Source organism: Borostomias antarcticus, assembly GCF_949987555.1.
Source record: "Borostomias antarcticus genome assembly, chromosome: 1".
Taxonomy (NCBI): Eukaryota; Metazoa; Chordata; class Actinopteri; order Stomiiformes; family Stomiidae; genus Borostomias; species Borostomias antarcticus.
Genome location: NC_140234.1, coordinates 12022495 through 12036452, shown reverse-complemented (window position 1 = coordinate 12036452; position 13958 = coordinate 12022495). Strand labels below are relative to the sequence as shown.

General features: G+C 43.9%; 1 protein-coding gene across 2 annotated transcripts in view; it reads left to right on the top strand.

Moving 5' to 3' along the window:
- The first annotated feature begins 8323 nt into the window (after nt 1–8323).
- LOC311314136 (arfaptin-2-like) overlaps nt 8324–13958 on the top strand; it is a 10466-nt gene continuing 4831 nt past the window's right edge. The window contains exons 1-5 of one of the 2 annotated variants that reach the window (XM_084444472.1): nt 8324–8420; nt 8787–8890; nt 10671–10703; nt 12451–12559; nt 13432–13494. In XM_084444472.1, coding sequence (XP_084300598.1) covers nt 8792–8890; nt 10671–10703; nt 12451–12559; nt 13432–13494 — 304 coding nt within the window. In that variant the 5' untranslated portion in view covers nt 8324–8420; nt 8787–8791. Of the gene's footprint in view, nt 8421–8786; nt 8891–10670; nt 10704–12450; nt 12560–13431; nt 13495–13958 lie in introns of those variants that run through there. The other variant, XM_084444471.1, reaches the window with a different exon arrangement.

The window sequence follows — 13958 nt, the reverse complement described above, 5'->3', positions numbered from 1 at the left end:
TTCCCTCGACTCTCCTTCAGTGTGTTGTGCCCGAACTCAACCAACCAACCTCATCAATGCATCTCTTATATCAAGATGCTTTCCCTCTGCTTTCAAGACTGCCAGAGTCACCCCACTCCTGAAGAAACCATCTCTCGACCCCTCTGGTGTCAAAAACTACAGACCGGTTTCCCTTCTATCCTTTCTATCTGAAACACTTGAATGTGCTATCTTTAACCAACTTTCTTCGTACCTCCACCAGAACGACCTCCTAGATCCCCACCAGTCCAGGTTCAAGGCTGGCCACTCGACAGAGACTGCCCTCCTTGCAGTGACGGAGTCACTCCATGCCGCGAGAGCGAACTCTCTCTCTTCAGTCCTGATACTCCTAGACCTGTCAGCAGCGTTTGATATGGTAGACCACCAGATCCTCCACTCCACCCTTGAGGAGAAAGGCATCGCTGGCTCTGCACGCTCCCTGTTTGCATCCTACCTGACGGGCCGCTCCTACTAGGTGACATGGAGAGGGTTGATGTCGGAACCACGTAGTCTGACTATGGGAGTTCCACAAGGGTCTGTTCGGGTCCTCTCCTTTTTTCCCTCTACACTACATCTCTGGGCTCTGTCATTCGCTCGCATGGATTCTCCTATTAATGCTATGTCGATGACACCCAACTGGTCCTGTCATTTCCCCCTTCTGATACACAAGTGGAGATACGCATAGCTGGGTGCTTGGCTGACATCTCGGAGTGGATGACGACACATCACTTCAAGCTCAATCTGGACAAGAATGAGCTGCTGTTCCTCCCGGGGAAGGGCTGCCCGCACCAGGACCTGGCCATCACCATTGAAGACACAGTGGTGACGCCGACTCGGACTGTGAGGAATCTGGGTGTGACCCTGACAACTGTCATCCTCCGCACATATCACATCCGTCACACGCTCCTGCAGATTAATGCTCTTCGACATCAAGAGGATTCACCCTTTCCTCACTGATGAAATGGCGCAGATGCTCATCCAGGCCCTGGTCATCTCCCGCCTGGACTACTGCAGCTCCCTCCTTGCTGGGGCCCCGGCATCAGCCATTAAACCCCTGGATCTTGTCCAGAAAGCTGCCACTGGCTTGGTGTTCAACCACCCAAAATTCTCCCACACAACTTCCCTTCTCCGTTCCCTACACTGGCTCCCTGTAGCAGCCCGCATCCAGTTTAAAACTCTGGCACTAGCCAACAGAGCAATGAAAGGAACAGCCCCTTCCTACCTCCAGGCCATGGTCAAACCCTATACCCCCTCCCGACTGCTGCGCTCTGCTACCTCGGGGTGACTAGTTGCCGCGTCACTCCGAGGCCCCTGCGGTCAGTCGACACAGTCACGGCTCTTCTCTGTCCTGGCCCCGTAGTGGTGGAATGTTGCACACCTGTTTAATGTTTAATGTTTATTCCGGATCCCCATTAGCTATCACCCAATGTGACAGCTATTCTTCCTGGGGTCCACATATAATACAAACAAATATACCAATCATACAAATATACAAACAAATATAAAAATCATACAAACATACATACATACAAACACAAACTAAAATACAATACAATTTAACAAGTTAACAATTAATTAAAACTCGAATTCATTCATCAATTCACTTAAAACTCGAATTCCTTTATCAGTAGAGGAACCACCCCTCACTCCTTCACAGCATCAATACCAACTCAAAAATATTTTTTTAATTATCAGCCCTACAACAAGGTCCCGATTAAACCAACAGATTTCAATCCACATATTGGGATGTACTTTAAAGGACATGGCCAATATTTTGGGAAATACGCTTGTTTTCCATCTTCCCTGGGGTTAGACAAGCAGTATGAAGCATTTTCAACTCTGTGCATGCAATATGGAGTGGCGAGACCTGGACCTATTAACCTAACTTAGCGGCATTCACTGGTACCAGGTTAGGCCAATTAGCCTACTTTCCAAATGTCACGAAATAACCCCCCAATACAACTCCAAAACTATTCTGTTTAGAGTTTTTAATGTGTGTATTTACCACGTTGAGTGATCACAATCCACTTCGCTCTTTGAACGCACGTTTGTATACCTCGATACCTAGCTAGTCACAATGCTACGCATTTGGAGGCGTAGGAAGTGTATCTAGGGAGTATTTCTGCTTAGAAAACGAAAATGTTCAATTAAAAATTGTGATCACTCAAAGTGGTAAATACACACATTAAATAATTTGACAGAAAACAATTTTCTCCATTAATTTAGCTAGTCCCGACAAAATGCTTACAGGTGTTATGGTTCGGGCCGGGTCCGCCCCGGCTCACCCCCTGCTCCCAGTCTGGACCCGCGTCCCTGCCCCAGACCACTGATTCGCCCCGGACCCCTGGTCCACTCTGCTCGCTCCTGGTCCAGACCCTCACCCCTGCCCCGGGCCCCTGGTTTGTTCTGCTCACCCCCTGCTCCCGGTCCAGACCCTCGCCCCTGCCCCGGGCCCCTGGTTTGTTCTGCTCACCCCCTGCTCCCGGTCCAGACCCTCGCCCCTGCCCCGGGCCCCTGGTTTGTTCTGCTCACCCCCTGCTCCCGGTCCAGACCCTCGCCCCTGCCCCGGGCCCCTGGTTTGTTCTGCTCACCCCCTGTTCCCGGCCTGGATTCTTCACCCTGAGCACCTCCCCTCCCAGTGACTGCCCCTGCACTACTCCCAGAGACTCTTGTACACTTTGGTCACTTTGTCACTTGGTTTTGTTCTTCCTCCTTGTGTGTTTGGTCTTGTGTTCATAGTCTTGTCTGTTGTCTTGTCCTCTATGTTGGTTTGTGTCCTCCCAGCTCTAGACACCTGTCCCCTCACTAGTCTCACGTCACTCCAGTCCCTCTCCTGGCCCTCTAGTTCCCCCCTCTAGTTCTATGTCCCAGCCTCATTCCCTGTTCCCTTCCCTTGTGTCCTTGTTCCTCTGTCCTTGTGTTGGTGTCTTGTTGGTATCCCTCCATGTCCTTGTCTGGGTGATTGTCTGCACCTGTGTCTTGTTATGTCTTGTTTCACACCTGTACGTTGTTCCTTGATTGTTCTTCCAGAGTATATATGCCCTCCTGTTTCCTTTTTTGTCTGTAGGTTCATTGTCAATGTTAGTGTTTCCTCCCGGTGTGCCTCTGTTTGTTTTTTTTGGGACATTAAATCCTTTATTTTGAACCTTCGCTGCCTGCCTGCTGTCTGCTATTGGGTCCTACCTCCACCAGCCACAAACCCTAACAGGTCTGCTATTCGCACCTGTTAGCGTTGCTTTAGCATTTTTAGTCGATGAATTCTTTTTGCCTCCTTCCAGGCCTGAGGGCATACTCCCCATTTAGTACTCTTGATTAATAATGTGTGTTACTACAATGTGTGTTACTACAAATACTATCTGCTGTGCTGAAATTCTCAGTAACCTACCATCTATACCATCCAAGCCTGATGGCTTTTAAATTTTAATAGCTAATAACATTTCCAACACTTTTGGTTTCCATGGTCCTTAATTCAAATGTACATTCTTTATCCTTCATGATGCTGTCTGAAATTTCAGTACGTACATAAGTACAGTACACACCTGTCCGCCATTCATATTTCTCCTCAAATTTTCCACCTTGCATACAAAATAATCATTGAAATAATGCAATTTCATATGGCTTTGTAATAAATGACCCATTAACTTCAACAAATGTAGGTACATTGTTAAACCCTTTACCCATAGCATTATAACATTTTCCATTTTCCACAGACTTTACTATCATTTTTCCTTTCATTAATTCTTATTTGGAAATGCTTTCTTTTTCCTTCTATTCAATTTTGTCACTTGATTTGAGTTTGCTGTACCTCTCTGCCAGACAACCACGCAGCCAGACTCTATTGCTTCCTTCTTTACATTATTTATGTGTCATAATACTTCTCAATTCATTATCTAACCAAGGTGCCTTTGTTGTTTTAACTGTAATTTTTTTGTATGTCTTTCAGCCACCTCCAAAAATAACTTGATACATGTATTTAATGCCAGCTCTGGGTCTTCCTCTCTACAGACATTATGCCAAAGTACTTTCTTCATATCTTCCACAAACTCAACATTTCACTAAAGTTCTTGTAGGACCTTTTGAATATTACCTTTGGACCTGCTTTTGGCACTTTTTCTTTCCTAGTAAAAGCTACAATATTATGGATCGAAAATCGCAAAGGTCTTGATAAGGCCTTGGAACACAGAGCTGATGCATTAGTGAAGATATGATCTATACACGTAGCAGAGGATTTCCCTGTACGTTGTTCCTTGATTATTATCCCAGAGTATATATGCCCTCCTGTTTCCTTTGTTCTCTGTCGGTTCATTGTCTATGTTAGTGTGTATTGCTCCTGTAGTTCCGGTTTATTCTTTGCCTGTTTTTTGTGAATAAACCCCTCTTTTGAACCAGCGTTGCCTGCTGCCTGAATTTTGGGTCCAGCCTCCACCACCCAACCCTAACATACTGCAGATGTTTCTTATTTTACAGTCTTCATTGTTGCAAATATTGCCTTAGCTACGAGTGTGTGTGTTAGGACATAACATTTTGCACACGCTGCTTCAAAAGTGGGTAGTCACAGATTTACTCCCTGGTTAAGTCTAATGTATCTATCTGTCAGCAGGGGCGGACTGAGAGGAGGCAAGCGATCCAGCAATAAGTGACTATTCAGTAATCTGATATGACCTTTTCTCTCTGCTTGAGCTGTCATGTGTGATGTTGACCTTTTTTAAACAGAATTTGATTGGAAAGACTGAGTGAGCAGATATCAGAGAACAGAGATGGCTTGGAACAGAGATGGCTTGAATCATGGATTTGTGATTTGAATAACATAAGTTTATTTGCATTAAGGAGACATGACTTTAACATCACTTTGGTCTCTCTGGGAGAATGAATACCTAGGCTTTAATAGGTCAAGGTCAAGGTCAACTTTATTTACAAAGCACGTTTAAAATCAACCGAAGTTGCACCAAAGTGCTGTACAATATATAAAATAAACTAAAACAGAATAAAGTGCACATAATCACAGAACAATAGAAGGGCAGGACACGCAACAGGACAGGGGATGTAGGCTATCAGGCCTCAAAAGCCAGTGAAAACAAGTGCGTTTTAAGCTGAGACTTAAAGAGCCCTAGGTTCTGTGCGTGTCTAATGTGTGGAGGGAGGCTGTTCCAGAGCTTTGGGCCAGTCACCGCAAAAGCTCGGTCACCCTTGGTCTTAAGTCTCGATCTAGGGACTATTAAAAGAGTCTCGGAGGAGGACCTCAGGGTTCTAGATGTCGCCCGAACTTGAATCAGTTCAGCCAGATAGTGGGGGGCCAAACCATGTAGAGCCTTAAAAATAAACATTAAGATTTTAAAATCAATCCTGAAGCGAACAGGAAGCCAGTGGAGGGAGGCCAGCACTGGTGTGATGTGGTCCCGCTTTTTTTAATAGCTTTGTAACTACCTAGGCTTTAATAGCTTTGTAACTACCTAGGCTTTAATAGCTTTGTAACTACCTAGGCTTTAATAGCTTTGTACAAAGTGAGATGAAACAAAATGTAATTTTCAAGAGTCTTATTTTCAGTATGCATATGCAGTTTATGTATACCTCAATGTGTATTAGACAACATACTGTACAAGTGCAAAATGAGAAACTATTTTCCAATTAACTGTAATTTCTTGCATTTCTCCTGTCTCATTAAACGTATGAATAGAATGGGTCATTGTTTAAATGTCTGTATTGGTATTTAGTACATGATTCTCGATGTGTCATCAGGGATGAGATTCTGCTGGATCATGTGAATCCTGCAGATTCCAGGTCTCCCACATCCCCTTACACAGCAGATTCAAGGACTTGACATGGCTGACCACACACGCTCAGTCAGCCTGGCTGAAAATAGTACCATTGGAATACAAAGACGGGCAATGTAAAGTTTAAACAAGATTTAAAAGCATCATGGGAGGCAACACTTTTGAAAAACTGGGAAACTTCAGGGAGCAGGAAGGAAAAGAGAAAAAAACTGCTATCCAAAGTTTGTGTTTGTAGCCTGTTTGAACCATTTATTTTCCAGATGTTAAATAGTTGCATACAATGTCATGGCACTTTTTAACAGTATAAATAATCTCCTCACTCTCTGTCTCTCTCTCTCTCTGCCTGTCTCTGTCTGTCTCTGTCATTTCCCCCTTCTGACAAGTGGAGGCATGCATAGCTGTGTGCTTGCTTGACATCGTGGATTGGATGGTGACACATCATCTCGAGCTCAACCTGGATAAGACTGAGCCGCTGTTCCTTCCGGGGAAGGGCTGCCCGCACTGGGACCTGGCCATCACCATTGATGACACTGTGGTGACGCCAACTCAGACTGCAAGGAATCTGGGTGTGACCCTGGATGACCAACTGTCGTTCTCAGCAGATATCACATCCAATACATAATCTTGCAGATCCCTGCTCTACAACATCAGGAGGATTCACCCTTTGCACTGACGAAACGACACAGGTGCTCATCCAGGCCCTTGTCATCTCCGCCTGGACTACCACAACTCCCTCCTTGCTGGGGCCCCGGCGTCAGTCATTAAACACATGGAACTTGTCCAGAAGGCTGCAGCTTGCCTGGTGTTCAACGACCCAGCTAGTCTGGTGTTCTCTACATTGGCTCCCAGTAGCAGCTCACATCCAGTTTAAAACTCTGGCCTCTTAGCCTCCACGGTAATGAAAGGAGCAACTCCCGCCTACCTGCAGGCTATGGTTAATCCCCTTCTGACCACTACGCTCTGCTACCTCGGGGCAACTGGTTGCCCCGTCACTCAGAGACCCCTGCAGTCGATCACCATGGTCACGGCTCTTCTCTGTCCTGGCCCCGCAGTGGTGGAATGAACTTCCCACTGATGTCAGGACAGCAGAGTCACTGCCCATCTTTTGCCGCAGGCTCAAAACTCACATCTTCAAGAAGTACTACAACAATCCTTCCTTTTAAGCACCTATTGTATTTTTAGTTTGCTACTCTTGCACTTTGCTTTTAGCACTAGATTATTAGTCAATTTAGAAAGGAGATGCACTTGTGAGTTCTAGTAAGTACTAGTACACTGACTTCCTACATTAAATGGAATTATTTTAAGGTATAGGCCTTAGACTCTGAGAAGGCTTTATGAGACCCTGAAGCCGACCCTGCAGAAGTCCCTAGATGGGTGCCACATCAGATAGCTGCATTCAGTACTTAACATCAACACAACCGAGCATGTTACCAACAAGCATCTCTATGGGGTGTCACCAAGGGTGAGTGAGAAAATGGCAGCCAGGACCGGGTGAGACCAGGTTGGAATGAGGCTGGCAGGTCACTGCCAGAGACACCGCTGCCATCCAGCAAACTGGTGCTGTGGGAGCCAACACATGGGCATCGTTCACAAGGGCGTCCCACACTAACATACAGTACGTGGAAGTACTCAAGAAAGATGCAGAAGTGTAAAGTACTGGCGAGCTAACCAGATGTATGAAGGATCGGGATGACTGGAAGCAGAGGGCTCGTCTGAGGATGACCGAGAGAGAGAGAGAGCTTTAGATAAAAGCGTCTGCTAAATGACTACTGTAATGTCTCTCTCTCTCTGCCCCCCTCTCTCTCTCAATCAATTCAATCTGCACGAAAGGTCAGAAAAACAATACTGATAAAGCATGGAAAATACAAGTTCCAACATTCTTTAAATAGGCCTAGTAAACCATATTACTCTTGCATGTTAATGTGTGCAAACCAACAAACCTACTCAAGTGCTACCCCAAACATTTCTAGAAACAAGGCCTACCCAAACACCAACAAAGCTACCCCAAAGTACCAAACAATTTAGAAATCGCCAAAACGGTGTCTTGTATTCTACAATGATATTCGATGCCCATGTGTTGGCTCCCACAGCACCAGTTTGCTGGATGGCAGCGGTGTCTCTGGCAGTGACCTACCAGCCTCCAACCTGGTCTCACCCGGTCCTGGCTGCCATTTTCTCACTCACCCTTGGTGACACCCCATAGAGATGCTTGTTGGTAACATGCTCGGTTGTGTTGATGTTAAGTACTGAATGCAGCTATCTGATGTGGCACCCATCTAGGGACTTCTGCAGGGTCGGCTTCAGGGTCTCATAAGCCTAGAGTCTAAGGCCTAAACCTTAAAATAATTGCATTTAATGTAGGAAGTCAGTGTACTAGTTGTACGGCTGTACTATGTGGCGATCAGTGCTGATCATCAAATGCGCAGTCCTGATCCTCGCGAACGAGCAGTTCATCTTCCAGGCTGGCAGGCACCGCTGGCTGGGGATGCGAAAGAGGAGACGTACAGTCATGTCGACAGACGAATTATAAACATTGTAGCTAAACGGTATTGTTATCATTAGCGGTAATCCCCGTTACATCGCAGGACTGGAATTGTATCCACACCAGATAGCTAGCGTAGCTAGTTCTGTGTAAGTTCTGCAGAAATCGGCTGCATGAACAAATTAGACTAGCTTTAAGCTTACGTTACGACAGCAAGCTATGGTTAGCTACTCGACTTGGGTGACCATCCATTGATAACGTTGTGCAGTGTGTTTTGTGATTATTTAGATATGCAGCTAGCTAGCTATCAGAGCTAGCCAAATAAACTGGGATGATAGCTTGCTAGCTGGTTGGCAGAAAGAGAGCATAGCTAACGTTAAGAGAAGTCAGCTCAGCTGGCTAGCTAAGTCGTTTAACGATAGCTAGCTATCTGCTTGTCTATGGGCATTAAAATGATCATTCCATAGTTTGTGCCAGGGGCGCGATAATGATATGTGCCATGTCTTGCAGAACAGATATCATGGCAGAAAGCATCATGAGTAAGGCAGCTACCATGGAGATTCCCATCAACAGCAATGGAGATACAGGCACCATTCCAAAAGATGACAGCCTGGAGCAGGTGAGTGACAGATGCTCCCCTAGAACACAGAGTTCTGTGAGACAGCAGGGCAAAGTACAGATGCTGCTTCTGGCCAACCCTCTGAACAGTTTTTAGAGTAGACATCTAGGCCTTGCCCATGCCTCATGAATATACTGTAAATGTGCCTCTGGGTATGAAATGCGCTATACAAATAAAGCTTTGATTGATTGAATATACTGTGCATCTTATGGGTGGAAACATGTTAGATAGGCTAGGCCTACATGTACACCATAATAAAGCTGTGGCAACAGGCCAGGGATGCCTGCAGAATCTGTTCATTTTTCACTACATTTGTACCCATTGAGTAACAACATATACATACACGTATAATTTATATTAAAATTCCCAGTAAAAATTTGCTAAAAGATCCCAAAACTAACACCAGCATTGGGGACAATGACACGCACTCACAAACAGTAAGCACCATGGACAAAGCAACCATCAGCTGGCAAAACCAAGGCACTGGCAGGAGGGCCACAAACTTCTTCTTCAACAGTATCACGAATCAGAAATAAAAATGGCCATTAAAAATGCTACTGACAGGCTATTGCACAATGCCGTTTTCAAACACTTAATGGCTGTATGCAGACATACACCAAAAAAAGGCTTCAACCACAGCAGATAAGAATAGGCCTACTCAGTGAATCAGTCGGCTACCGCTAGCTAGTCCTAACATTACCACAGCAGGCCTGGTATTTCAGAATGCCCTGATGAGGTTCTTGCAGTATTGAAACCCTTCTCTAAAAATAAAAATTCATTGTGATAGTGATACCAAGCTACCGCAGAGGTATAACACAGTCATGATGCTAATACAAAACCTACAAAATCAAAGTCCCAGATAAATGCCCAGTGGCTAGCTGTCCGTTGCCTCCGCATTTGTAGTTTGTTTTGAGACTTCTGGGTCTGTAAATTCAAGAGGGAACATGATTTCTGTAGTCAGTCCGAGGGGAACATAGGTTGGAGATGATCCTACCAATGTCATTGCGAAGGTCTCTTCTTAATTGTCCCCCTTTAGCTGCCTAAATCCATGTTGAACGAGGCATATTTCCAACATCATCCTCACAGCTTTTTCAATATTGTACTTTCTGACAAATGTCTGACAATTTGTCATCGGTGGGAGAGTGGGAGCGTGTGCCTCGACTTATGAATGAGCTATATATGTTCTTATGAATGAGCTATATATGTTCTTATTAATGAGCTATGTTCTTATGAATGAGCTATATATGTTCTTATGAATGGGCTATATATGTTCTTATTAATGAGCTATATATGTTCTTATGAATGAGCTATATATGTTCTTGAACAGCTGAAGGGTAGTTTGCCTCACCGGATGGAGGTTCTGCGTGTTACCATTTTATGAGACCCCTTCACTACATGAAACAAGAACAGCCTCTGAGCTAGCAATTGTGATTGGTTTAAAGAAATACAGCGTTTTTTCCCCCTTATCTCCGAGTGGTAATGAGTGCAGCCAGCCCTTTCTCTAGTGCTGGCACAGCGTAAATGAAGTTTGGAGATATGTCTGGCTGTGCGAGACTAGCTAAAGAGTGAAAGATAAAGCCTTTGAGGATCGTCAAACTACTTCCTGCCAAGATGGCCCTTTCTCTACAACTTTTTATAAAGCAATAGATGTCTTAATTAGGAGTTCTCTGGCTAGCCATAGGTCTAGAACTCCTATTCATTTTTTGTCTGGTGACCTCCCATATGAAAATTGTTTGTGATCATCTTTTATTGTACTGTATTATCTCTCACTTTCATGCAGGCTACAAAGATTCAATGGAGCTTAGATGAGAAGGTAGGGAAACAATGAAAACCTGGGAATGCCAAAAATTGTGGTGGTGGTGGTGGTGATGGGGGTCACATGTGGCCACCATTGAAGGTTTGGTCCTGATGTAGGGCAAGGTCATTTTTCAGTTTTTTTTTCTGAAAGTTTAAATTGTCAGCTTTCAAATGATATGCCATACATTGAAATCTGTAAATATTTGAAGAAGATATGCTTCTATGAATATTGGTACACCTAAAATCACTAAGCAGAGAAAAAGAGCTTCAAAGATTCAGCTGTTCACATTTCTCACAGGACATGGACTTTTGATGACAAAATATGACTATTTAGTGATCCTAAAACTGTGTGTTTTATTGAGTGGGTTCTTTGCAACTTACATTTTCGTAATCTGAAAAAAAGTGAAAACAGTAAAAAATAAAAATAAAAAATAATAATAATTGTGTTGCCCTCTAGCGCATTTTGAGAAGTGCCTACATCAGGACCAGACCTCCTGTGGTGGTCACATTAAAGGCTCCCCTGTGTGTTTTGTTTTATTCCGTTGATATTCCACATTGGCAATCATGGTTTTCATTGGACTCAATGTGAGCCTAATCTAATAATATAGAGGATACATAGGACAGTGAAGTATATAGCACCTAACCCCCTAAAGTTGGGCAAAACCAATAACGTTGCATCTTTATTGTCCTTGGGCAGTGTTGTTGACTATCTCCAGTTGTTTCAAATAATGCAATTTTGTGAGAATTGTTTTTGTTGCTAGTAAGCTAGCAAGTCAAGAAAGTCAAGTCAAGTTAGTCTAGAAAGTTTCAGTTTGTCATAAAACTGTAAAGCTTCCCAAAATTAGGGAAAAAGTATTAAAAGAGGTATGGCCATGTTGAGAGCTGCAGCTATGCAAAAGGAGAGTTAGTCAGTTCTGTAATTGGCATGCAGGAAGGTTTTGGTGAGTGTTAAAAGTGTGTAATGTCAGCTAGCTAATACAACCAACTTGCGAGTTAACAGAGATGAGTAAAAAATAGTGTTTTAAATTGACAAACGTCATATGTGTATGGTCATGGCAAAATTCAAACGGGATCAAGAAATGATTTGTCTCCACGTTGACCACCATTCATATCCTTTATGATTAAAGGTCCCATTGGGGTCTGCGCTCCCTGCTTCCTCTTAGGTACTCTATAAACATATAATATCAAAAATATGTCTATGGAATTGCAGATCGCTGCCCGACTTTAGGGGGGAGTACGTAGTGGAAGGGGTCCTTCCCTGATCTATTACTAAAAATGTAAATGTAAATAAAACTAGACAATGGTATAAACAGTGTAGTTTAATTTGTCGTCAATGTATTTTAATTTGTATGTTGTCTAAACAATTCGGTTTTTCAAAATGTCAGAACCATCACATTAGAACTCAAGGCAGGTGATGACCTTTTCCTTGTCGCATTCCCACGGAGACATTGACTCACAGGCAAAACTCACACAGATGATTTGAGTCTGTGTTTATACAGCTAAATATATGAAGCTGAACATTTGCATTCATGTAGTCTATGGTATAGCTTTCGGACAGTCAATTACTCTTTGGTCAATGTTTAAATCTTCACTGGGAAAAGGGCAGAAACACGTCTTGTCCCGATAAGGGAACCCCTCTCCAGATTGCCGATAAGGGAACCCTTTACGCAAACTCTTAGAATAATTTAGTTACCTGTTGCTATAGGACAAGCTATATTGTGTCAAGTGTTTCAGTACCACAGGTTGTTATTGTGAATCCCCAGGACCTGCAGCAGGTGATGGTGTCTGGGCCAAACCTCAATGAGACCAGCATTGTCTCTGCGGGCTACGGAGGGCCAGCAGGGGGCATCATCGCCACCAGCTCCATCAAAGGTAGGCCAGGCTCTCTGGATCACTTCACAGTTAACTCCATTGAATCAACGACCTGTTGTTTAGCCAGGTGTGTGAATAAGAGTAGTCTCTTTTCAGTCCTTAACCAGGAACATGCATTGATGTTCTGCTCTCAGATTGTTCTGTATATACCCTTGTATTGTTGTCCCCCACCTGATGAAATCGAGGTGGGGGCCATTAGATTGGCCCCTGTATGTTAGTTTTTGCGTGCGTGCGTTTGGCACACATGTACCAGAGCTCATGACCTGGGGGTGCTCGTCAAAACTGTTTTTTCCCCACTGCTAAGTACATTTTGTTTTGTACATCAACTATGCTTGGTGTCTCAGTAAAAGCGAATGAAACCCAATGGACAGTAGCAACACGTGTATCATATGGCACTGCATTGCACTTTTGATTTAGGTGCAGATGGTTCACACTTAACAAATTTGCTAAGATGCAATGTGTAACAGTCAGTCTTTTTTGCTTCCGTAGCAGTTGCCACTACGCAAGCAAAAAGCTGACTTGCACATCGCCTCTTTGCTGGGTTATTGAGGAGAGTCATTAAATGAGTTGTTTACATGATTTCCTGGATTTCCAGAATTGAAAGAAAGTGCTCAGGGGCCATTTCACTTTTCACACAGACCTTAGAGTTCCAGGAGTTAAATAGTATGTACATGAAAATAATAACACTTAAAACATTTCAAAGATTCATATTCATTAAGAACATATCATGTTTCCACTCCTTCATTACCAAAAAGGAACATGCATCACGGGTGGGGGACAACATGTTCATTGTCACGTCTCGCTTGTTTTCAAGAGTTTCCCCCTAGAACGATCCGGAAAGCTGACTGACCAGTTTTACCCGTTTCCTGTAGGACCTGCTATCCACTTCAACCCAGAGTATCTGGGTGGACGGAGAGTCGCTGGCCCTGGACCAGGTGGCTGAGTGACCCTCTCTCAACCTGCCGCCTCCGTTTAACTATTTGTTTGATCCCACCTCTTCTGGTCCTGTATTTTATTTTAAGGATGTCCTTAATTTCTATCTGGCTCAGCAGGGGAATGCTCAGACCAAGCCTTGCCTGAACTCTGGATGCGCTCTAACCCACACAGTCGAAGTCAATCTTTGTACGTTTTCTACAGCTTTCAAATGAAAGGGGAGAACGCTGTCCTTAGCTATGCCTTTTGAATGCATGTTGGTAAATGGTAAAACTTGAGAAAGTTGCTACCAGTATGTGTACAAACTTTTTCTGTCCTGCTTACTTTTCTGTCCTTTATACGGTATTATAAAAGACAAAATGACCTGTCAAAACAGAGCTATGCCAAATTTTTATGAATTCATGACATGTTCATCACTCATGACTTAGCATCCTTATTCATTTTTTCTCCCTCCATCTTTTCTCCT